At 44.5% G+C, this 23,097-nt stretch overlaps 2 protein-coding genes across 13 annotated transcripts in view; one reads left to right on the top strand and one right to left on the bottom strand.

Annotated features, from left to right (window-relative positions):
- Positions 1-21,268, bottom strand: part of TGDS (TDP-glucose 4,6-dehydratase) — a 34,004-nt gene extending 12,736 nt beyond the window's left edge. Inside the window, exons 1-11 of one of the 9 annotated variants that reach the window (XM_053307068.1) lie at positions 20,166-20,629; positions 20,008-20,046; positions 19,591-19,657; positions 14,575-14,643; positions 13,992-14,082; positions 13,127-13,269; positions 11,008-11,106; positions 9,818-9,877; positions 8,402-8,445; positions 6,302-6,467; positions 2,141-2,199 (exon numbers count right to left, since the gene is read on the bottom strand). In XM_053307068.1, coding sequence (XP_053163043.1) covers positions 2,141-2,199; positions 6,302-6,467; positions 8,402-8,445; positions 9,818-9,877; positions 11,008-11,106; positions 13,127-13,269; positions 13,992-14,082; positions 14,575-14,643; positions 19,591-19,657; positions 20,008-20,046; positions 20,166-20,254 — 926 coding nt within the window. In that variant the 5' untranslated portion in view covers positions 20,255-20,629. The other 8 variants (XM_053307072.1, XM_053307074.1, XM_053307070.1 and 5 more) reach the window with 8 other exon arrangements.
- A 69-nt stretch (positions 21,269-21,337) lies between these two features.
- GPR180 (G protein-coupled receptor 180) overlaps positions 21,338-23,097 on the top strand; it is a 35,556-nt gene continuing 33,796 nt past the window's right edge. For 2 of the 4 annotated variants that reach the window (XM_053307066.1, XM_053307065.1), the window contains exon 1: positions 21,341-21,751. In XM_053307066.1, coding sequence (XP_053163041.1) covers positions 21,595-21,751 — 157 coding nt within the window. In that variant the 5' untranslated portion in view covers positions 21,341-21,594. Of the gene's footprint in view, positions 21,752-23,097 lie in introns of all 4 variants that reach the window. The other 2 variants (XM_053307067.1, XM_053307064.1) reach the window with 2 other exon arrangements.

The following is a 23,097-nucleotide window of genomic DNA, read 5'->3' on the forward strand; positions in this document are numbered from 1 at the left end:
TGACCATCGATGCCGAGGGAGTCGGCAATACCTGTGGGACCATCGTATGCGTCGAGGAGTCGGTCGATGTCGATGTCAAAGGTCTCGGCGTACTAACCGGTATCAATGGTTGAGCCGAGGAGGGAGACGGCGTATGGCCCCGTGGGCTCTCCCGGGTTCTCTGACGTTTAGAACCACTCGGAGTGGAGACATCTTCGCGTCGATGTTTGGAAGCCTTGTCACGTTCTTTAGAGTGACGGGAGGACTTCGAGGTGAAAGAGGAATTCTTCGATGAAGACCGTACCGACACCGAGCCTTTCTCTGATGTCGAGGGGCTTTTCGACATCGACACAGTTTTGGCGGGAACCGCATCAGAAGGTTTACGCGCTGTCGACGTCGATGAGAGTTTCGGCGTTTTCGGTGTCGGAGTGGCACGCGCGGTAGACGTCGAAGGTCGAGGTGTGCCAGGTGTAGAAGGGCTCAGAACATTATCATAAATTGCCGCACGAAGGCGAAGAGCCCGATTCTTTCGTGTCTGTTTTGAAAAGGACAGACAGATTTTACAGGAGGAGACGTTATGCTCCTCACCAAGGCACAAAAGGCAGAGGTCGTGGAGGTCTTTAGAAGGCAACTTAGCCCTGCAACCCTCGCACCATTTAAACGATTTCTTTCCGTCAGCCATAGTCAGTGGTCAAAGCCGTTCCGCGTCCGCTCACCAGAAGTCACCAAGAAAACAGTCCGAGTCAAAGCCAGAGAATCACCGTATGCCGTTCCGTAGTCAGAGCCAACGAAGTCCAAAATTCCAGTCCGTGGTCAAGAGGATAGATAGGATGAACGAAAGAGGTACTATGTACGACGAAGAGGCACAGACCGCAGGTCCAAGACACAAGGCGGTCGGAAAAGAACTGAGGGACTACGCGCCTTAGCCGCGCCTTAAATAGCACGCAGCAGCGTGGGGCGTGGCTTAGACGCTTCGACGAGCTCAGGCATGGCTACCGTGTGGTTCCTGCGCAGGCGCAGAACCCATTCTTATGGGCATCGACGGATCTCGAACCAGATCCCATACTTATGGATCTCAACAGATCTCAATCCAGATTAAAATAGTATTTGCCAACATCTACCCAAGCTATTACCCACAAGCAACTTCTTCTTTTAATATATCTCAGCTCTCAAAAGTTCTCCCCAACTGTTACAGATTACCCTATTCTTTTGCACCCTTCATGTATACTTCAATGCTGCCATCTTCTGACTCAAGAGGAATTGCTCTTCATAAATATTTCTAAAACCAGTAATATAAAAGAGCATCAACACCATTAAAATGTTGAGAGGCACTGTCCGACTGTGTCTTGTTTCAGTGGATCACTCATTTTAGAGGGGGCAACCAATAATTCTAGTAATGTGAACATTGTAGACATTGAGACTGAAGATGAAGGAAAGAGAGATTATGAATTATTGCATGAATAAAACATGCTAAGGAGAAAAAGCAGGTAGTGAAACAAAGAGTAAAGCAGCTAAGCAGTTTACTAAAAGTAAGGTATACTCCTCATTCCATCCAGCCTGTAAAAATACATTTCTAGCCAATCATCTACAACATATATGCTATCTGTGTAAACTGCTTTGGAAATTTTAGTTGAAAAGCAATATATAAATATTCGTTGTATTGTATTGTATCTTGCATTTTTAACACAAGTCTGCTGTTGGTGCTCATGAACAAGCTGTAGATTCAGGGGTGATTCAGAGTACTAAAATGAATAAGACAGGTCTTGACAAGTTTTCTTTGGATCTAGGAGCCAGCCTACAAATTTATGAGTCAAACAAGGGACACTTGACTTAATTATGGACACTATGGGGTGGGAGAGTAAGCTGGCTTCTCTTTATCTGCTTTTCTGGAACAGAAACAGAAACAAGGTTGTCTGGAACAAATACAGATTTTATTAACTAACTCCACCTCTGAATATCCTAGACTAGGTGCCAGAGTTAAATTTCTAGGTGCCATGGCTCCCTAGTGCCTGGGATTTGTCAAGCCCTGCAATAAGCGGCCACAAGATATCAGCCAAATTAAGGTTACTTTTCTAATACAGTGGCACAAATGAACATTTTACAAAAATTAAAAGCAATTATCTGAGATAAAAATGACTCCTAGTAGTAATCAATAGCCTACCTGTCTTTAACATAATCCATCCAACATTCTGTCTCAGCTTCTGAACTGGTATTTTTTATCTGCCAATTAGAAAAAGAACGTTACTGGTGAAAGACTTTTTAACTTACACTGTCATAGAACTGTATTTGTTATGTCCAGAAACTTCTGATAAATGAATGTGGGCAGCTCCCATATGGATCAGTTCAAATTATCACTGCATGCTACATTTTCAATTTTATTTTAAGCTATTACTGATATGTTCTCTCAATGAAATAGCATGCACAATTTGTTTATGGTGCAAAAAGTTTCTAGAATGCTGATAATTAAATCACTACAACTATATAGACCACTCCAGATTGCAAAGAGATGGTTAAAAGAAAAAAGAAAAAGACGACATCTGCAATCACCTTGAGGAGCTGTTCAGGAGACTAAAGGACTTAGAAATACAGTGCTAGACAGCTGTAGTCAAAGTCTTTAATCGATTAAAGAACTGCCACATTAAGCAACACACAAATGGATCATACTGTAACAAAGTCTTTGAATATTGACAATAAAAGAGAAGTCTCTAACAATTCCAATAGATTTCTGAATCTACTGAGCAAACCAACATATATCATGGCATAAGTCTTTATGAACTACAGTTCACTTGGTCAGATACATGAAATGTTATCCTCAGTTGGCAGGTGTGTGTGTATGCACAGATATACAGAGCACTGAAAAAGAGAGGGAAAAGTGTAAATGGAACAAATGGCCATGAAATGCAAGAGATATTGTATATGATCATTCTGTGTAAAGCTTACATGTATACAAGATAATTTACAGTGACAATTCACAACAGCAGAGATTGGAGATAACAAAATGCTTCTACCTCTGCTATGTTAATTGAACTCTATTCAACTCTGAGACCCGAGTAGATATGGGGACAGTGCTGGCATCTGGGTTCATTGCAGAATGTGGTCCCTTTGTTTGTGCTTCTGTTATGAAGTCTGTTCTCACTGTTTGGTAGTTACTTAGAACAGGGGGACTGTCTGAAAGCAAGGACGGGTCTACCATTCAAGGCTTGTGAAAAACAAGTGTCATTGTCAAGACTCTTGACAAGAACTGTAGGTCCCTGATATGATGTAGTGGTTTCAACTGGGTATGATGGAACCCCACTTCACCTGCTGCCCTCCTCCTTCTTGCTACCACCCTCAACATCCCCAACCCCCGTGATAACCAAATATTATCCTTGATGATACTACACACATCTGGTTACCAATCTTTGCCACTTTGTCCTCACCCTCCAGAAAACAGAAATATTAATAATATATTGATCTACCCTCATCCTCCCCACTTATTACAACTACTCACTCAAATCATGCATGCAATTTATGTTGTTAAAGTTCTGATTAATTTCTCAAGGCTCTCCTGCCTGTAAATCCAAATGATAATGAAGTCATCAGTGTATCTCAAAGAAGATACCTTTCAGGACCGGAGCTGAGAAAGTGTTGTTTTAAGGCAGCCGTGAATATGTTGTCGTAATGTGGAGCTATGCAAAACCCAAAATGATAGTAGGAGAGGATAAAGTGAAAATACTTGGTAGTCAGGTGTGTGTAGTACCATTCAGCAGGCTTTAAAAATATCTGTTTTAGATGTATGTTGCAATCAGTGAGATTGAGGTATAAAACAGTTCTTGTACATCCATTCTTTAGTTGTCCTATAGTGCAGAGAAAGTGAACATGCCACTTCAACTGATTCAGGCTTTGTTGTTACTAACAATTAAACATACATTTCAATAATTTAGCATCCAGAATAATACAGTGCACAACTCACTCTCTATAGCCAAGCCCTACGATAACAACTATGTTTGTTCCAGCTCATCAGACAGATCTGCAACAGGCATTCTTAAACCTATACTAGCCAACAACGTGAAAACACAGATTTCACTGGTACCAGACTGGTACCCAGGAACAACCTACAGGACAGAATACTACTGGTTATCACCTACAGCTAGAGGGTCAGCCTCATAATGAGGCACTGTGAGGCAATCATCTCAGGTAGCAAATTATCAGGAACAGGGAGGTACTGGCTGCCACCCTCTGCCCACCACCCTGCCTGTCAGCTATTGCAGAACCCTCACCCTTGTTGCTCTCCTTCTCACTGTTGCCCTCACTCTGAATTTGCTCTCCCCACTGCATGGTCACTTCATTCTTCCTCTTTGGCAGGCATACCATATTGAAAAGAGACAGAGTGGAAGAGGAAGTGTGAGAGAAAGAGGAGAGGAGAATGATGGCCAAGGGCTTCCAAGATGCTTTCTCAGGAAGTCAGCAGTGCTTTGTAAATAGCTAGGAGTACTGGTGGCAAAAGGCCAGGTAATAAAATTAATGTTTCTTGCTGAATCAGCCCCATGTTTGATCAAAGGATGTTTTGTATAGATGAGTTGCTTATGTAGGCAAATGATAATGCTGGAAACAACTTTTGAAGATGACAAGAACTTCTCCCCCTTCCCAAAACTTTGCATAACATGAAGTGGCTTGGTCAAGTATTCAAGCCCCCAGGACAATAGAAGTCCAAGCAGTGTACCTCAACCTGCACCCAAATGCAATCAATTGGAGCCTTGCCTCTGATCAGATGGGGTTCTTGATGAGCCAACTGCTGCTACACTTTTCTGCTAGCTAGTACTGTCTCACCTATTCATTCTCCAAAATCCTTTGTCTAGAAATTAGCATGATTACACCCTGTTCTTTTGTCACCAAGTAAGCCCCTTTTCAGATGGCTCTCCTGTCTTTTGACCCCTATAATTGTTATTCTGAAAATAAGCTGTGGGTACACACATTGCCCCAGTTTCTCAGACTCAAGTGCCCTGCTGTTGCATTCCAGTTATCCCATACCTCACAGTTTGAATCCAGGCTTATTGGCAGATGCCACACACAAGCCCCACTAAGAATCCTTATCAAATGTTCCAGATACCCTCAGGTACCCCTTGAATTAGGTGCTAGTCAAGCACCCTAGGACACTTCACTAGCCAGGTAACAACTTTACTGTAGCATTGAACTCTGACCTCCCACTTGGGATCAACCCCTCCCTGTCAAGATGTGTTGCTGAACAGATTGAATAGGATAAATCACCACTCTTGCCCTCTTCCTCATCTTTCTTCCTCCACTTTGAACCCCTTCTCCCTCCTCTTCACTCCTTCACTGAAACAATCTTCAACTCCCTTATTTAAATCTGTTATTTGCCTTCCTTTAATAAAATCCTTTATATGATATGTTCTGGCCTCTCTCTTTCGATATACCTTCACTGGAACTTTACTAACTGGAACAAAATACCCCAACTAGTTAGGTATGCTGCTCTTGCTAATTTTATTAAAGGTGCTGGTATTTTGACCAGGCTCTTTTGAACCGTTAGCTACCTCTCCTCAACCCCAGCTGCTGCAGAAGGTAGAGGTTCCCCAAATAACTCCCCCAGAATTATTTTGTTCCTGAAAGTGAATTAGTTTGTGTTCCTGAAACCAGATGTACACGTGTGAAATACATGTGTTCAACCAGGCATGGTAACAGTGACCAGATGCTCCTACTGTGATAGAGTCAAGTCCTAAATCCATGGGCACCAGGAGCGCCTGCTTTGTGTATCTGGGGTAGTAGATTAAAAAACCCTGAATGTGGCTCCTGGGAGATTTCAGTGTAGATTTGTTCCTGTATATCTGCAAAATTAAATAAATGAAAAATCCTCATGTGTGTGTTTTTCTTTCTGGTGTTACTCACTGACATTTCAGGACAGTGGCCCATAGAACATGATGTTGTAGTTCCACACCCCACTCTCTTGCTGGAAAAAATTTCCAAGTGTTAAAAAAACAAAGGGAAATAACTTTCAGAAACAGCAAACATTAATGTAGACAACTAGGCAGGTGCTTGGAACAGTCAAAACAAAGCCCTTAATCTGCTCCAGTTCTCAGGTACATCTGTACACATATCTCAGAGGAGACATGCAAACATCTGAACTGCACCATAAACCAGCAGCTTGCTTCAAGTGCAATACCTTAACATTCAGTACCATGGATGAGTGGGTACCTCTCCAGTGCCATCAGGTACATTGTTCTCACCCTTCAGCATCACTTATTCAGTTCACTGAAAAGCAATTTAAAGCATTTTTTGTTTATTTTAATGGTTGCTGTTGCTTAGCCACCAATTTTCAATTACTCACTAGGTGGATTAACTCCTTTGCAAGCTGTGTAATAGACATCTCAAAATTGGTCCCAATGTTATAGATTTCACCTGGCTGTCCCTTCTTCATTACAGTAAGGAATGCTTCTGCTACATCACTGGCATAAAGAAAATTTCTTCTTTGAAGTCCAGAGCCATGAATGCAACTAAAAGGAGGGGAAAGGCCAGATTTTACATTTGATAGGACTTTTAAAAAGCAAGGCAATCAACTATTTTGCTAAAATACTAGTCAGATTTTCAAGGTTGCAAACTCAAATAAAACTTACCCCAAACCCAGAGCCTCTAGAAACTTTAATTTTATGAGTACATACTGTAGACTATGTGATGGGGAAGCAGTTTTAGAAAACTGGAAAAGAAGGAACTACTATGTCCTTCACTGAGGCTATTTGCCACATTGCCAATGAACCTGGTGGCACTCCTAGTAAGAAAAAATGGTTACAGCAGAGCAGCTGTAACAGTACATCAGATGACAAATACTGCACTGCTGATAGGGGCCAGCCAGGCAGATTAGAAGTTATAGAGCCGGTCCAAACCCAAAGTCAATGAGAGTGGACGACACAAGACAAAGAGGAAAGTAACACTATTTTCTTCACTGTGTGTCAATAAGGAGCACAATAGGGAGAATGTCCAGCATGATCCCTGGTGACAGGACAGGATTCAGAAGAAAACTAGGGACGTGCAAAACGTTTCAATATTGAAACATTTTGACTCGAAATGGGCCATTTCAAGTTCTTTGAGCTCGAAACAAAATGCCCTCTAAATAAAGGGCCTGTTTTGAGCTTAGAACAAAACAACCTCACTTCAATCAAAATGTTTTGTGCGCCATTTTGGAGGCCCGTTTCCTCCATCTGATTGGTTTTCTGTCACTGGTTCTGATTGGCTTCCGATCTCCTTGCTTCTTGTTATCATATCATGTTGTCATGGTCAACTGTGCCCCCATTGGCTGGGGGGAGGGGGAAGGAGGAGGGAGGGAGAGAAAAGGAGGGAATTTCAAAATGTATTCAAAGGGAGGCAGTGCTGAGGCAGACTGGGAGACAATGTTGCTAGCACTACTTGGGCAGTTCCATTAACAGCAGAGAGAGCCCTTATAGCACACCTCTCTTGAAGAGAATACATCAGGAGGAGATGAGGAAGGAATCAAGGAAGGTTTGAATTTGTGGTTTTCTTTTCTCATTGCTAAGTACAATATGCTGTGCTATTGCTGCTATAACTATCTGGTTTTGCTGGATCTCACATTGACAAAGGCAGAACTTGAGTGCCTGCCTTCCTTGAGTTACGGGTTTTTTTGTTTGTGAGATAGTGTTGTGTGGTGAGAAATGGACAGTGGCAGTTGTGTGTGTAGGTAGGTATTTCTTGGCAATTGCTGTGATGAGGCCCATATCTGGCCTTGAGACTAACTTGTGCTTCACTCAATGCTCTGATCTGCTCTACAATCTGCATTGCAAGGTTTACTCAGTCAAAATGTGGCTAACCCTAGTTGAGCGTATGGCTATGCTTGCTGCTAAGGGTACTGCTGTGGCAGCTGCTGCAATGCTACGAAGTAAGAAGTCACAATTGTGTGTGAGAGAGCAACTTGTGACAATGATATTACTGCAGTGCAGGCACTGTGGCTGGCAGTGGATTTTGCGTCAGTGATTCTTTTTTGGCCATTTTTGGACTGTGTTTGAAATGTGTGTTCTGTGCTGAGAGGGACAGATTCCCTTTTACTATGTGCTTCTGTAATGCTTTTCAAAGCAGGGTTGCAAAATGCATTGCAAATTGCAGTGCAAAAACTTTGTGCGCTCTGTGAGTGCAGCTTGTTCTGGCCATTGGGAACAATTGGGAAACTTGAAACACCCCATTTTTCCTCATAGTTATTTCCTAGGTATACCCAAGTGGGTTGTGTGGTAGGGCACAATGGGTGTTACCTACCACCCAACCCACAAAAGAAAGGGCAAGGGGTTTATTTTAAACAATTTTTCAACCTTTCCCAAAAAAACCCATAGGATCCCTCAATGCTCAGCTTCAAGTGTATGACATTCAATGACACAGCTTGCCAAATTATGTACATTTTTAAAATGAATATGATCTTGATACATACCATTTTCTGTTCTGTTGTAGAAGAGAAATGAACTTGGGAATAACCTAATGAGTATTGAAAATAAAAGAAATTAGACTCATTAAGTCAGGCTATTTCCCCAAAAAAGGACCCACAGTTTAACAGGTACCTTTCTTTCTATCTATAAAAATAAAAGATATACAATCTATATGTATATTTCTCCTGGGTGTGCCTCCGGATGTGCATCCCAGCTGCCCAGCTGATTGGCTGGTGCAGTGCACCCAGGAGAATTTGGCCAGCAGCGGGCCAGGCTGCAGCGATGGTGCCTGCAGGCCCCGGCCTGGCTGTGGAGGCGAGGCAGTGGGCCCGCACGCGGCAGCGGCAGGCCCCGGCCCGGCAGCCTGGGCCCGTGCCTGCCCGGAGACTGGGGCAGAAAGTGGGGGTGGGGGGAGAGGTAGCTGGCCTCAAAGAGGCCAGCTGCAGAGGTTATCAAACGGCGGCAGCAGGCCCGGTGGGCCCGGCCGCAAAGGCGGCACTTGGCCTGGCAGCAGGCCAAGCCACGGAGGCGCTGGGCCCGGCCGCCGAGGTGGCTCATGGCCAGGCGGTGGCGGGACCGGCCACTGAGTCCAGGCACCCGCGGGAGGCTGGGGTGGGAGGGAATCGGACAGCAGGACTTCCGTGTTTGCCGCCCGGGATGAGGAGCGGCGGCGTAAGCCACCTGGTAAGTACTGTAAAATAAAATACAGGGGGAGGAGAGAGTGGGGGAGGGCAAGAGAGAGTGGGGCAGGGCAAGAGGGAGTGGGGTGGGGGAGGGCAAGAGAGAGTGCGGTGGGGGAGGGTAAGAGTGGGGGGAGAGGGGGAGGGCAGGAGAGACTGAGGCAGGAGGGTGAGAGAGGGGGAGGGGGAGGGAGCAAGAGAGAGTGGGGCGGTAGCAAGGGGAAGAGGGGCAAGGATGTGGGCCAGAAGGGAGGGAAGGGGAATCAGCCGTCCCCAAAGAGAGCACATATGCTTTGTGCGGGTTGGCTAGTATTTACAGAACATATCAAATGTATTATGCCCACCCCCTTAACTTTACTGGGGCATACATGTCAGCCACAGAAGCAGTAGTTCTATGGAACAGAGACGATACAATTCTTAATAAATGGGCGGCAAAACACTGTTATTTGGTTTCACAAGAACAAGACCATTGGGTTATAAACTGAGATCTTTGTCCAGTTTCACCCACAAGAAAAAAGATAAATGTATTTGGTTTGCAAGAGATATTGCATAATTTAATCCTGCATCACTTGATTAGATTTTGCATGTAACATGTAAACAGTAATGCAATGCCTGAGCACATGTAATCCATTACTGTGAAGCTATTATTGCTAGACGGTAGCAACTTTATTATGAAGCCTGCCTACTTGGCTATTATTAGGTGCCATCTATGTGCATGAAAAGCACCATCATCTAACTTACTTTTTCTGGAAACTGATGGGGTCCATAAACATTGCTGCTTCGCGTGATAACCGCTGGAAACTTTAAAATACACATTATGAGCAAACAAGCTCGAACCCCATCAGAACAGCCATAACAAGCTTACAGTACCTTCTTCCATGACAGAAAAAAAGTGGTACATTTATAGTATCTCTAGAGAATATCAACTAAGCATCAAAACATACTTAGCAGAACAATCTAGACTTTGGACTTTTACACATACTATACATGGCAAAGCTAGATTCATCAAGAAGTCCCCACAAATGAATAATAATTAATCCTTCACAGGTATACTTATATATAGTTCTAATTTACATGCTTAGGTGTACTCATGGAACATCTTATATGTATATCTAATGAATACAATGTGCAAAGAGGCCAACAAGTTGAGCAATAACCATCAGTGCTGATCTTCGGAATTCCATGCTTCTAACATGGAGGAGCAGCAGTAGCAGCAAGGAGACAACTGGAATGACTAATCTCACTTAAAGGCTTGGCATTGGAGCTTCTAGAGCAGTGTTCCCTCTAACAGCTCCTATAATCCCCCACCAAAGGCCATTGCAGCTTGGGATGCTGGGAGTTGTAGTGAACAACATCTGGGAATCCCAGTTAAAGGAAACACTGCTATAGAGCCAGAGAGGGGAGGAATGTGTTCCTGGAAGAGTGCAAAGCCAGTTGTCATCATCTCCTTTCCCAGAAAGTTGTTGCACCCCAGGATGCAAGTTTAGCTCTATTAATTTCAATGGTATCACATCCCAAGTTTTAGTGGGCAGGAGGGGGTTGTTTACTTTTGAAAGAGAATGTCCAAACCCACAGCAAACATTACCACCACGTTTTATACACAGGAAAACCATTACTTACTTAAAATTTGGTAATACAATTTTATTAAGGTGCAGCAAAAAGATGCTGTATTACTCTTTTTGTAATACAGCATCATTACACACTGTATCTAAAACTTCAAAATGGAAGCACAAGCAAGCAAGTGTAGGTTTGTCTCTACAGGAAGAATCATTGCCGTTAGCTGCTTGGTTTTGTTTATTGTGTTCTTGTGATTCTCCCCCACACCCCCGCCAGTGTATTTGTAACCAGAGATCTTTGGACATGGGGACAACCTTCAGAAATCTTAATAATTATTAACACTACCCAGTACCTTAAGCTTCTTTTCTGCTTACCTGGTATCTTTCCCAATAAGACTGAACAAAGCATTCTGCAGCAGCCTTGGATGTCGCATAAGGATTTGTGGGTTGTTTAGGAGAAGATTCATCAAATTCCTAGAATAAAAACATTTTTTACACTTCAGACACATTTCAGTGTCTTAAAAACTGTTGATATAATTGACCAGCTGGATTAAAAATGATTCTAATTAATAATATGGGTAACCCCCAAACTAGAAAGATTAGCAACCATCCAGTTAGAAAACCCTGTCACATACACAGCAAGAGCCCACAGAAAATAAATGAATGCTTTTTATTTCCATGTATGTACCCAAAGATGCTATAGCTGTGTCAGGTCTAGTGTTCCCTTTAACATGGATTCTCAGATGCTGTTGACTACAACTCTCATCATCTCCATCTGCAATGGCCTTTGGCTAATAATTATGGGAGTTTTAGTCAACAACATCTGGGAATCCCTGTTCCCTGTGATCACTGTTCAGGTGCAGTGTTTCTTTTAAGGTGTGTGCACGTGCACTCACAAGTTTTTTGATGTCAGCTCAGTTAATTTTAGATCCTGCTGAGGTTGAATCAGGAAGGCCTCACTCTGAATGCATGTGCACACACACTGCCTTGATACTGCCTCCCAGAACAAAACTCAATCTGCACACAGATGAAAAAAATTAGAAAGAACACAGATCAGGTTCTTTCAGAACCTCAGAGAGATGCTTTTAAATGCTCAGAATTCTAGAACACTTTCCCCCTTCCACCTCCCATGAGGCAGCACTGAAAGTAATTTGCAAGGCTGAACATTTAAAAAGACTTCCTAGACATGATCTCAACAGTAGACAGGCACATGTCACAGAGGACACCACAAGGTACATGACTTTTTCTTGCTGTATCAGTTCCAGCAGTTCTGAAAACGATTTGTCCTTTCAGCAGTAATATTGCAGAAAAATTAGCAAACAAACATTTGGCTGCTTTTCAATCTCTGAGAAAAGTGTGTGTGTGTGTGTGTGAGCATGTACTTGACATTCCTTTGGATCATGGCCTACAAGTTGTCTTTACTTCCCCCCTTTAGATTCCATAGGATTCATAGAACTTGCCTTTTTTTTAAAAGACTGTAAGCCTTTACAGTGCAGACTCCAATATGCAGGCCTCCTGTCCTCAGCACATCCTTCTCAAGCCTACTAGCAGATGGGCAGTGGTGACTCCTCCCACACTCAACCCACAGTAAAGGGGGGTACTGTGGCAGCAGTTAATCCTCCTCCTTAGAGGGTGGGAGAAGCTGTCATGTCCCACACTCATTTGTTAAGAAGTATGGTGAAAGGAGGAACAGAACACTACCAAGTCTCCCAGCAGTGGCTCCTCTTCTCCTCTTTTGTGAAAATGAGATTTCTTTCCAGAAGAAATCTTCTGGATTTCAGCCTGATGCCACTCCTGAGCCTGAGGGTAGGGACTGTCCATTTTTACTGTTTGTAATGTGCCTAGTCTCCTTTGAAGCACTAAACAATACAAAAGACAGGCGATCATCCAATTATATAGTAATATGAATATTTTATAGCCCGACTTAAAATGTTTACTAGCAAATTCAAGAATTAACTGGGGATGCTGTTGAAATATTTCACTTGCAGGAATCTACTTGCATGATTTTTTGTACTTGCATGATCTTTTGCACTGTTTCAGTATAGTTTTTTTATATTTAGTTTATACATCACTCAAAAACTAGGCAAAACTTATTTGTTCAAGTTCAAGATTTCAGTAATCTCAGCAAGACAAATACATGTAATAAATATACATGTAATGTTTCACGAAAGATATCAAACTACTTATCTTTAAAAGTCACGTGATTTTTTTAATAGGATCAAAAAATGCTGTAGGTCAAATTTGGACCAGCACATTCTTTCATTGTAATATTATCTTAGTCTTTTCAATATTTTCATTCACTGCTGTAAACATAAGACAAAAACCTTACTATGCTTGAAACAAGAGACACTCAACTGCTAATATCTGTTCAGTTTTATAGGCTGTGTGACCTATATCACATATAGTTCTCGTAAATTCTTGCCCTATTTAATTCATCCAAAAAGCAAGCACACACAGAAGAGACTATATCCCTCTAACTTTGGTTCGAGCTCACCTTATCACAGCTTCCACCATAAACTTCATCAGTACTGACATATATGAACTTCTCCACATTAGCCTCATAAGCAGCACCAACCAAAACATAAGTTCCATAAACATTAACATAGTTGAATTCAAGTTTGCGCCAAAATGAAAGGTCTGTATTCCAGGACCAAAAAAAGAAAGAAAAAAGAGTTCAGCTTAAGTACTAAAACGCAATTAAGAGCTTAAAGTCTGTAGAGGAAGCTCTGAGTTTTAACTAGCACTTTTTCTTCTTCTTCTAAAGAATAGCTGCTCCTCACCTCCAAAATAACACATCAAATTACTTTCAAAATTCAAAGTTTAAGTAGCAGCTTGCCATGAAGCACAGAGGTACAAGTTGGAAGAAATGCCTTCTATTCAAACAACCACAAATCCCAATGGCTGCACAGAGTTTGTTCATATGATTTTTCTGAACTGTGGTCCATGGCAACAAAAAAAAAGGTGTTCTAACATTGAAATCCACACAACTATTTTTTTTAAAGTAATTGATAACCAAACACTAATCCCAAAGTAAATTAATTGTTGTTGAAATTACATTTAACCACTTAGAGCCTTTGGAGTCAGGCGGTATATAAATTGGAGCAATCTGCAATATTACCCCCTTGATCAAATATAGAACTTGCATATAAAAAGCAAGTTGTTATACACAGTTTGTGCATGCAGATGCATATCACCACCACAAACCATATCAAAAGATGCCTTCAGCTACTTCAGTGGAACTGGCATATACATGAGCAATGAAGCATTGGCTCTGTTCTTCCCAGAGTAACTAGAAGATCTTCAAGAATATTTTCTCAGTAGTGCAACATGCTGGAGTTACAGTGATACAATGCACTCACCAACATATGTCTGAGCTGCAAAATGTAACACTATATCAATTTTCTCAGTCTCAAATAATGCTTTTATGAAATTGGGCTCACAGATATCCCCCTAAGAAGAAAAAGGGAAAACATAAAATTAGTAGTTAACACCAGTGCCATATGTTAAAGCAGCATTATTCAGTTGCATCAAATGTTATATTCTGATTTTTTTTTTAATGGCAGAAAGTTCAATTTAATTTACAGCATTCTGGAGGAGCATGCCCCAGTTAAAATTAAAGTTGTGCCATTGAGTTGGTGTCGAGAGATTTACCATTGCCATCTCCCACCCAGTATGAGATGATGCTTTTCAGCATCTTCCTATATAGCTGCTGCCCGATATAGGTGTTTCCCATAATCTGGGAAGCATACCATCAGGGATTTGAACCAGCAACCTCTTGCTCCCTAGGCAAGTTACTTCTCCACTGCGCCATCAGGTGGCTATATGCCCCAGTTAGCTCTTCATTATTTCTTTCAAAAGTGATCATTCAGTAAAATCAAATGTTTAGGCTTGCAGGTGCCAGGTTTTAGTGCCCACAATGAAATGCCAAAAAATCCAGCTTACCTGGATGAATTTGTAATTCTTGTTCTCAGAAATTATCTCCAGATTTCTTAAACTTGAGCAGTAGTCTAGCTTTAAAAAAACAACAACAGAAAAAGATATATATATTATTTAATTACCAAAGGCTGGAAACAGCCTACTTTTTTTAACAGAATACATACCCCTATCTACTAAGGAACCACTGCCCTGAGCCATTTTTGGAAGGGCGGCATAGAAATCAAATAAATAAATTATTAGAAGCAGGCTTCCATATATATAGCCAACACAGATGTGCAATTAACAAAAGAGAAAAATCAATGTATAAAAATGTTGTGCTTTTTCCTATCTAGTAATTACTATATCCATGTAGGAAAAACATGTTTGTGAAGCAGCCTTGAAAATGTATTTGTGCCCTCATATCTTTTTATATCACAGTCAAGAACAGCATCATAGTCTGTGATAATATCCTGGCATGGTAGCAGATATATCATATACTTATATGAAGCAATGATTTGATGGCACAGAACTGACCTATAGTCTCATAAATTAAAATTTGTACTTGGGAACCAGTTCCATAAATACAAAAAGAAGTTCAAAGTGAGCTGAGCATGTCCACTTATATTTTGCAGGCAAACTCCACAATGGATACATGCAGAGCAGGCACTATTTGTTAACGATTATGCATTGTCCTTTACAACAACAAATATTTATATACCGCTTTTCAACAAAAAAGTTTCCAAAGCAGTTTACATAGAGAAATAAATAAATAAAAGATGGATCCCTGTCCCTGAAGGGCTCACAATCGAAAAAGAAATATAGAAGCTTTATAATTTGTTCCTAAATATAGCATGTAAATAAGAAGCAACCATAAGTGGAACAATCTTAATCCACTCTCTGATTGGTTCTTCAGATGCCTGTTGGGGTTTTGTTCAAGTTTTCTTTATATTAAAGAAGAAAAGATGACCAGTTGTTTTTGTGACCCCTTGCCTGCTGGCCCTCCTGCTCTGGCCAGGCGAGCTATGCAGCCTGCAAGCTGCTACAGTTCCTTCAGTCTCCACCTCTCAGCTGTTCGGCAGGTGGGTGGGCTTCCAGAGAGGCCTCCATGCAGGCCTCACTGAAGCCTCTAGTGCCAGCTGACAGGTAGGCAGCAAAGAAGGAAGGCAGGCAGGCACTGGCTGCCCTTGCCCACCATAGCTCTGCCCAGCCTTTGTCTCATCAGGCTTAGTGATGGAGGTATGATGTGGTTTCCTTTTTGTGGTTATTCCCCCTTCCTTGGAAAATTAGGGATTGGCTTGCCATAGGGCTTTAATATAGGCGGGGGGTGGGTGTAGGGCATATTGAAAAGACTCTGAATATTTAAACTGAAACAGATTGAGGAATTTGCTGGTTTTTAATATATTTTTTAATTTTTTAATAAAAAACCATTAAAAGTCCTATAAGTGGCTTGTTTCATGGTAGAACATTCCAAAATTGTCTGGAACTGAAGCCCCCGTTTTAGAGCATCATTCCACTCCCATATGGAAGAATCTGCCCTTTGCTTTTATTAAAAAAACAACAACAAAAACCTTTCTACCCCAGCCTTTAGATCACCTGGAATGACTTGGCATAGGGCTTTGGTACTGAGCAGAGAGATGTAGGGGAGAGTGGGAGGAACATGTACATTTAAATTGAAGTGGATTGGACAAATGGTTGGTTTTTAATAATTTTTAAATTAAAAAATACTATCCAAAACGTTCTATAAGTGGCTTGTTTCATGACAGAAAATTACAAAGTCCTTTAGGTTTCAGTGAAATGTGCTTCCAGCTAAATGTGGTTAGATTTTCTGCCTGAGGCTGCAATTCTCCACATACTTACCTGGAAGCAAACTTTACTGAATTTGTTAGGATTTCTGAGAAAACATACATACGATTGTACTGTACGGTTGAAAGTTTCCTTTGTTAATCAACAGTGAGGGGCCCATTTTTAAATCCTGTCCCCAGGCCCATTCCAACCTTGCTACACCCTTGATGAGATCCAAATAATATGAAACTAGTGTCATATGCCCAAACACCACAATGATATTCTGCTTTTGAAGCAGAGGTGAGTTTCAAAAGCACTTTGTGATATGGCATCAGTGTCAGCTGTTCAAAGAAAAAAAAGTCAAGAATCCCTTTGTACTAACACGACCTCTTTGTACAAGTCTAGGCAACTATTTGGATTCTGGCCATAGCTTCCCAAAATTATCTGAATTCAGTTATTTATGATGACTGTTGAAAGACTACAAGCATAAAAGTCACGAGAATGTAATACCTATGCAAGATAGATGATTAAAAGTGCAGATTAAAATTAGAGCAAGGGAATTTATACTCTCTTTCCTATAGAATACAGAATCTAATCATTAATACTTAACAATTTTTGAGCTTGTGGTGCTCAAACCACAGAGTACTGGAGATGTCTCACTCTGCGCTTGAATTACTCGTATTATTTCTATTTTATATGTCATAGCTGGGTTGGTTCTCTCCTCTTTAGACTGCCTGATAGTAGGATGATCAATCATGCTGGGGCAGACTTTTTCTTTTATTTTCTTTTTTAGTTTTCCCTTGAGGAGTTCAAGATTCTTTATTGATAGCTACTGATGCCTAGTTAAGGACTTTCTAGATTCAAATAATACTATTGTATTTTTCTTTTGTTTTGGTTTTGATGGATAAGACCTTGTATGTAAACTTGTTTTGTTTTGCTGGATTCTCATAGATGTAACCTTTCTGTTTCTACTTATAATAGTAATAAAAGCATTTTTTAAAAAGTGCAGATTAAAAGTGGAAGAGAAACAAAGTTAGAATATTTGGGTTCAAGTGGCATAGGAATGAATATTCAGGTCCGCTTTACATTGTGTGTATCTAGTTCAAGGTAAATGATGTCTTTGATTAGATTTCAACTAGCTGACCCCGCACAGAGCATCTGTGCAGTTGTGTACTGAGCCTGTGACATCCCCCCGCCGCTCGCTCGCTCGCTGGCTCTCCCCCCCCGCTCGCTCGCTGGCTCTCCCCCCCCGCCGCTCGCTCGCTGGCTCCCCCCCCCCCGCCGCTCGCTCGCTGGCTCTCCCCCCCCGCCGCTCGCTCGCTGGCTCTCCCCCCCCGCCGCTCGCTCGCTGGCTCTCCCCCCCCCCGCCGCTCGCTCGCTGGCTCTCCCCCCCCCGCCGCTCGCTCGCTGGCTCTCCCCCCCGCCGCTCGCTCGCGCTCTCTCCCCCCGCCGCTCGCTCGCGCTCTCTCCCCCCGCCGCTCGCTCGCTCGCTCGCTCTCTCCCCCGCCGCTCTCTCTCTCTCTCTCTCCCCCCCGCCTCTCTCTCCCTCCCCCCGCCGCTCGCTCTCTCCCTCCCCCCGCCGCTCGCTCTCTCCCTCCCCCCGCCGCTCGCTCTCTCCCTCCCCCCGCCGCTCGCTCTCTCCCTCCCCCCGCCGCTCGCTCTCTCCCTCCCCCCGCCGCTCGCTCTCTCCCTCTCCCCGCCGCTCGCTCTCTCCCTCCCCCCGCCTCTCTCTCCCCCCGCCGCTCTCTCTCCCCCTGTAGCTCTCCCCATTGGGCGGGCTAGGTCCGGGCCATTCCACCACCACCTCCCACCTTCTCCTCCTGGCTGGTAGGGCTTTGCCCGCCATCTGCCCACCTCCTCACCGCCGCCATCATTTCTCCCCACCACCGCCTCCTCTTCCTGGCCGGCCCGCCATCCACCCACCTCTTCTGGCCAGAGGGGCTTCGCCCGCTGGCCCACCATCTCTGCATCCTGGCCGCCGGCATTATTTCTCTCCACTTCAGTGATGGAACTCTCGCACACTTTAGAGCATCTCTGCGTTAGTACTTGATTGCTCCCCTCACCTCAGAGATCTCCCCACCCTCACCTCAGCTGTACTCCTGCTGCTCCTCCATCCCGTTGCTTCCATCCTCCTCACCCTTCTTGGTCATGGCTGCAGCATTGCTGCCGCCTATTGGCCAAGCTGCAGCCCCCTATCCCCAGAGACCTCCCCACCCTCACCGGAGCCCCGCTCCCGCTCCTCCCTTCAGGAGCAGCAGCAGTGGTTGACCGGGCCATTCCTCGCTGCTGCTGCCACCACCATGGCCGCTCGTTCCCCTCAGGCCACTGACAGGCCCAGGCCCATCCCTTGCCTGACTGCCTCCCTCTTACAATGGCCTCAGCAACCCCAAACAGCAGCAGTGGTTGCCTGGACCCTTCCTTGCTGCCAGTGCCGCCATTGCCACTCATTCCCTTCAGGCTGCTGACAGGCTCAGGCCCATCCCTTGCCCTTCCTTCTGTCTCTCTTCCCCCTCCCTTCTTTTTCTCTCTCCTCCACTCGCTCTTCCCCACTCTTTCTTCCCCTCCCTTCATTTTTTTTCTCTCCCTCCCTCCCTGAGTTAACAGATTTTGTTCATCTTGTTTCCTCATTTAATTCACACAACGGCATCCTTCTTCTCCTGAAGGGGCTCTTTCCTCCCTCACGACCTGTCTTTTTGCAGACCATATATTCCTCTCCTCTGCAATCAAGAACATCTTTTGACCAGTAGCAGTTGCATTCCAACTGACCTTAACCATCACAGGCTCCTCCTCCTTATCTGCATAGGGAATCCCCACCGGCCTATCACCACAGTGCCACAGGCTCCTCCTCTCTATCTGCATATGGAATCCCCACTGCCCAATCACCATGGTGCTTCTGCTCTCACAGGCTCCTTCTCCCTATGTGCATATGGAATTTCCACTGCCCAATCACCATGGTGCTTCTGCTCTCATAGGCTCCTTCTCCCTATCTGCATATGGAATCTCCACTGCCCAATCAGGTGCTTCTGCCTGCAAACTCTGTCAGCCAACCGCCTCCTTTCTACCACATCCCCACGCATGGCCCGTCTTGGAGAATTAATAATATAGATAAATGGTATTAAGCATCAAATCACTGTAGCAGTATATGTTCACAAGTTACACTTTATACCAAACCACAGTGTAGAGACTTTCACATGTGGCGTTGATTCCATAATAAACGTTTGGTGGTGGTTCATTTATTTTTATTAAAGCAAAATATCTTACCTTATCCAGATTAATGATCATATAGTTTGGATACTTTTCTACAAGAGAAACCACCACATGAGATGCACTGCAGGGTTTGAAAAAGAAAACAGACATCAATATATTTCAAATGTAGATGACATAGGAGATATCGGTAGCATTTCCAACAACTGGTTTTTTAAAAAGCTAAACTGACATCACAAATATAATAGATTGTTTTGCGTTTAAAATGTGCTTAATTAGTCCAATGGTACTGTCAAATATTCATGCATGTTTCTTGGGATGGGAGATATTCATTATTCCAAATAACCACATCATAGCACGACTGCTCACCTTCTACTGCCTTTATACCTGTGATTTTGATCTGACTGCTTGGGCACTTACAGGTCACAGAAAAGCCGCGTGCAAGGGTGAAGTTTTGGAAGACAATGTACCCACCCGATCAGCTCCCGGACGCTGCCTCTCCAATTGCCACGACTGTAACCGCAAGAATGCACCCTCATTGTACATACAGTAATCACTAATTCCAAGCACGGTTATAATAGCATGTCCATACAAGCCAGGCGCCTGCCATCCCAGGCCCTCACTCAACTCACATGAAGCCCGCTCCGCCAGTCACCAGAATCCGCTTGAGGAAATCTGGAGGCCTCGGGGCCGCCTCCCCTCCGAGGAGACCCCCAGACATCCTCCAGCCCCAGACGACTGCTTCCCCGTCTCAGCGCAGCAGCGCTTCCGCGGCTTCCTCTTACCACTTCCGCCTACGACAGCTCAAGGGGAGGCTTTGCTGATGCTTCCCCCTCGCTATAGAGCCTCCCTATTCCCTTCTTCTGCCGCCCTGGAGAAAGTACAAGCCTGAAGCCTAGCGCGACGTCCGGTTCCCGCTTGGAGTACGGCGAATTCTCTGCGGAGGCATTCTGCTAATGAGTTCTCCGGTTAATCCAATAAAAGCTTTTTTTCAGAAAGAAAGGGCTCATGATTATTCCAGAGCAGAGTTGCAACAAAAGGGATATTTCCAAGAAGCATCCCCATTAGTGCGCTGCAGCCAAAAAAAAAAAAAAGGGGGGGGGGAGGGAGCCCTGTGGCACCTGAAAGACCAAGACATTTACCGTAGTATAGGTTTCCGTGGTCTACAGCCAGATATCGAAAAAGGAGATTCCATCCCCTCCTGTGTATTATCTAAAAACGCAAGTAGGGTAACGGCTTCATCATGAGAGCCGACTCAGAAGTCAGAAAGTAGAGAGGAGCAAGCCTTTGAGTTCTCCAGAATTCTCCTGTTACTGTAGACCGGATATTAAGCAAAGCAAGAGCTTACCCTCCAGCCTGAAGAAGGTTCCTCACTACTTTATGACATGTCCGGCAATCCTAATAAAGATATGGCCCCACTTTGGCTTAAGTTAAGAACTTTCCCCCTAATGAGCCGACAAGGTGATCTTCGACTTTCGTGCGTTTTAGTTAAGAGTTCATCTTAACCTCGCTGTCTTTCTACCACTCTTGCCCATATATGAAGGAGTCTGAGCCGAACAGCATGCGAAGCTGCCTGTAACACCTGATTCTTTTTCAGATCTCTTTGCTCTGACTTTCCAGTCTCGTATTTGCATGACCCCACCGCCACTCCTTCCGAAAAAGAGACAATCTCTTTGTGTACAAGTCGCGCGCCCATCGTAGAGTTAAAAAGTGCGCATTCCCCCCCTCCCGCCCCCTGGCATAAAATTTGACTGACGCAGGTGTTTGGCCGCTCCCTCCCCTTAGCAACCGTCTCCTTACGCCGGTTGGCGAAATGTCCTGCGCGAGGCGGGCCAAAGAAACGCGTGTCCCCGCCTAACTCAGCCAGCCTCGCCCTCTGTCCCCACCCCACTCCCTTTTTCAGGGCAACGATTGGCTATTCTTCCGTTCAGCCCAGTTTCCATTCGTTGATCCCTCTGCCCACTTCCCAATCTCTCTCCGCTTCGGTAAAGCTGTGGACGTGGTAGGGGAACAGGGGATGGCGAGAGGGTGACTGAGGTGGCTGCGCTGCGGGGAGGAACAATGGGGCGGGAGTCGTGGCTGCTGTGGTGGCTCAGCCTGTGGAGCAGCGCCTGCCTCTGGCTCCGGGCAGCCCAAGCGAAGACCGTCCAAGGGGGCTTCTCCAGCGCCGCTGCCAGGGCCGGCGGCGGTCAGGTGGTGGCTCAGTTCCAGTTCCATGGTAAGGGCCTCTCTCAGGGCTTGCTCGGAATGAAGGCTGCGGGGCTGCTGCCTGCCACCAGCACAAGCCAGCCGCGTTTGCTCGGGAGCAGGGCCTCTGGCTTCAGTGGGGCTGACTCACTCCCGTGGAAGTGCGCAGAGGGGGGCAGCCTTTGCCTGCCTCTGGGAGTATTTCACATCTCAGGGTGAGGGGCCGCAGTTAAGGGGGCAGGCTGGGTTCTGCTTGGCTTGGGAGGTTTTGACACCCGCTGCACAGGCAGGCACGCTGTGCTCATCGGGCTTTTTAAATGAGCTGCCACTGGCTGCTCTGACTGCTGGGCTTACCTTGTCAGGCCCCCTCCCTTCATCTGCCTGCCGCCCTTTTACTCACAAACTGCGCCCCTCAGTCTCTGGTTCTGGACCTGGTAATCCAACTGGCCCCTCCCCATGTGTTAAAGATGTGTGTGTGCCATGAGTGCATATTTCTTTCTCCTCCAGTCCATGCTGTCCCTTAATCGCCTGGTAGTGGTCTGAACTGCACCTCTGCACATAGCCCAAATACTATTTTAAAGTATCTCTCACTTCCCACAGTCTGCCTGTCTTCTTTGTGCCATCTGAAGTGATTTTGCTTTGCAGGTACCTTTCTGCAGCAGAGACAGTTCAGTGCATGTGTGTGTCTGAGTCAGAAAGGCCAAATGCTGTCGTCCTCCTTTCACTAATTAACAATCTATCAAGACATTTTGAATAAATAATTGAAATGAATAAGCCATGCAATAGTGCTGCTGTAGCCATGCTCATCTCCTGTAGCTGTTCATTGTGCCCCATGGACCAAGTCTCTTTGTCTCCCAATCTGTCATCCTTAAGGACACTCAAAATCTGTCCAGTCTCACCTCAAGATAAGGCCATCTCCATTCTGTTGTGCACTTGCTCTCTGCTTGTGGCACCATGGAATGATGGGTGACATGGATGGATGGCTGCCCAGAAAACAATTTGTTATGGGGCAGCTAACAAAGTTTTGTTATTACTTTTACTATTATTATTTATTATGGCCTTGGCTTTTAGACTAGAGAACTGGATTAGATTAGCTGTGCAGTGCAAGGAAGAGTACACCTATCATCCCCTCTCTCAAATACTCTGAAACAGATGTAAGTTGTCCCAACATTGGAGGATTGCCTGTGAGAACATCACACACACTCTCTCTCTCTCTCGCTTGCTACATGTGTCAGCAGGGAGAAAAACCACATAAACATTTGACTCTCTTCACCATGGACACATCTTTAAGAATATGAACGGTTTACTAATTGTTCTGCTCCACCCCCACCCCACTGAAGCTTGCCCACGAATATTTTTGTGTGTATGTATGTTGGG

The sequence above is a fragment of the Hemicordylus capensis genome, chromosome 3 (assembly GCF_027244095.1).
Source record: "Hemicordylus capensis ecotype Gifberg chromosome 3, rHemCap1.1.pri, whole genome shotgun sequence".
Taxonomy (NCBI): Eukaryota; Metazoa; Chordata; class Lepidosauria; order Squamata; family Cordylidae; genus Hemicordylus; species Hemicordylus capensis.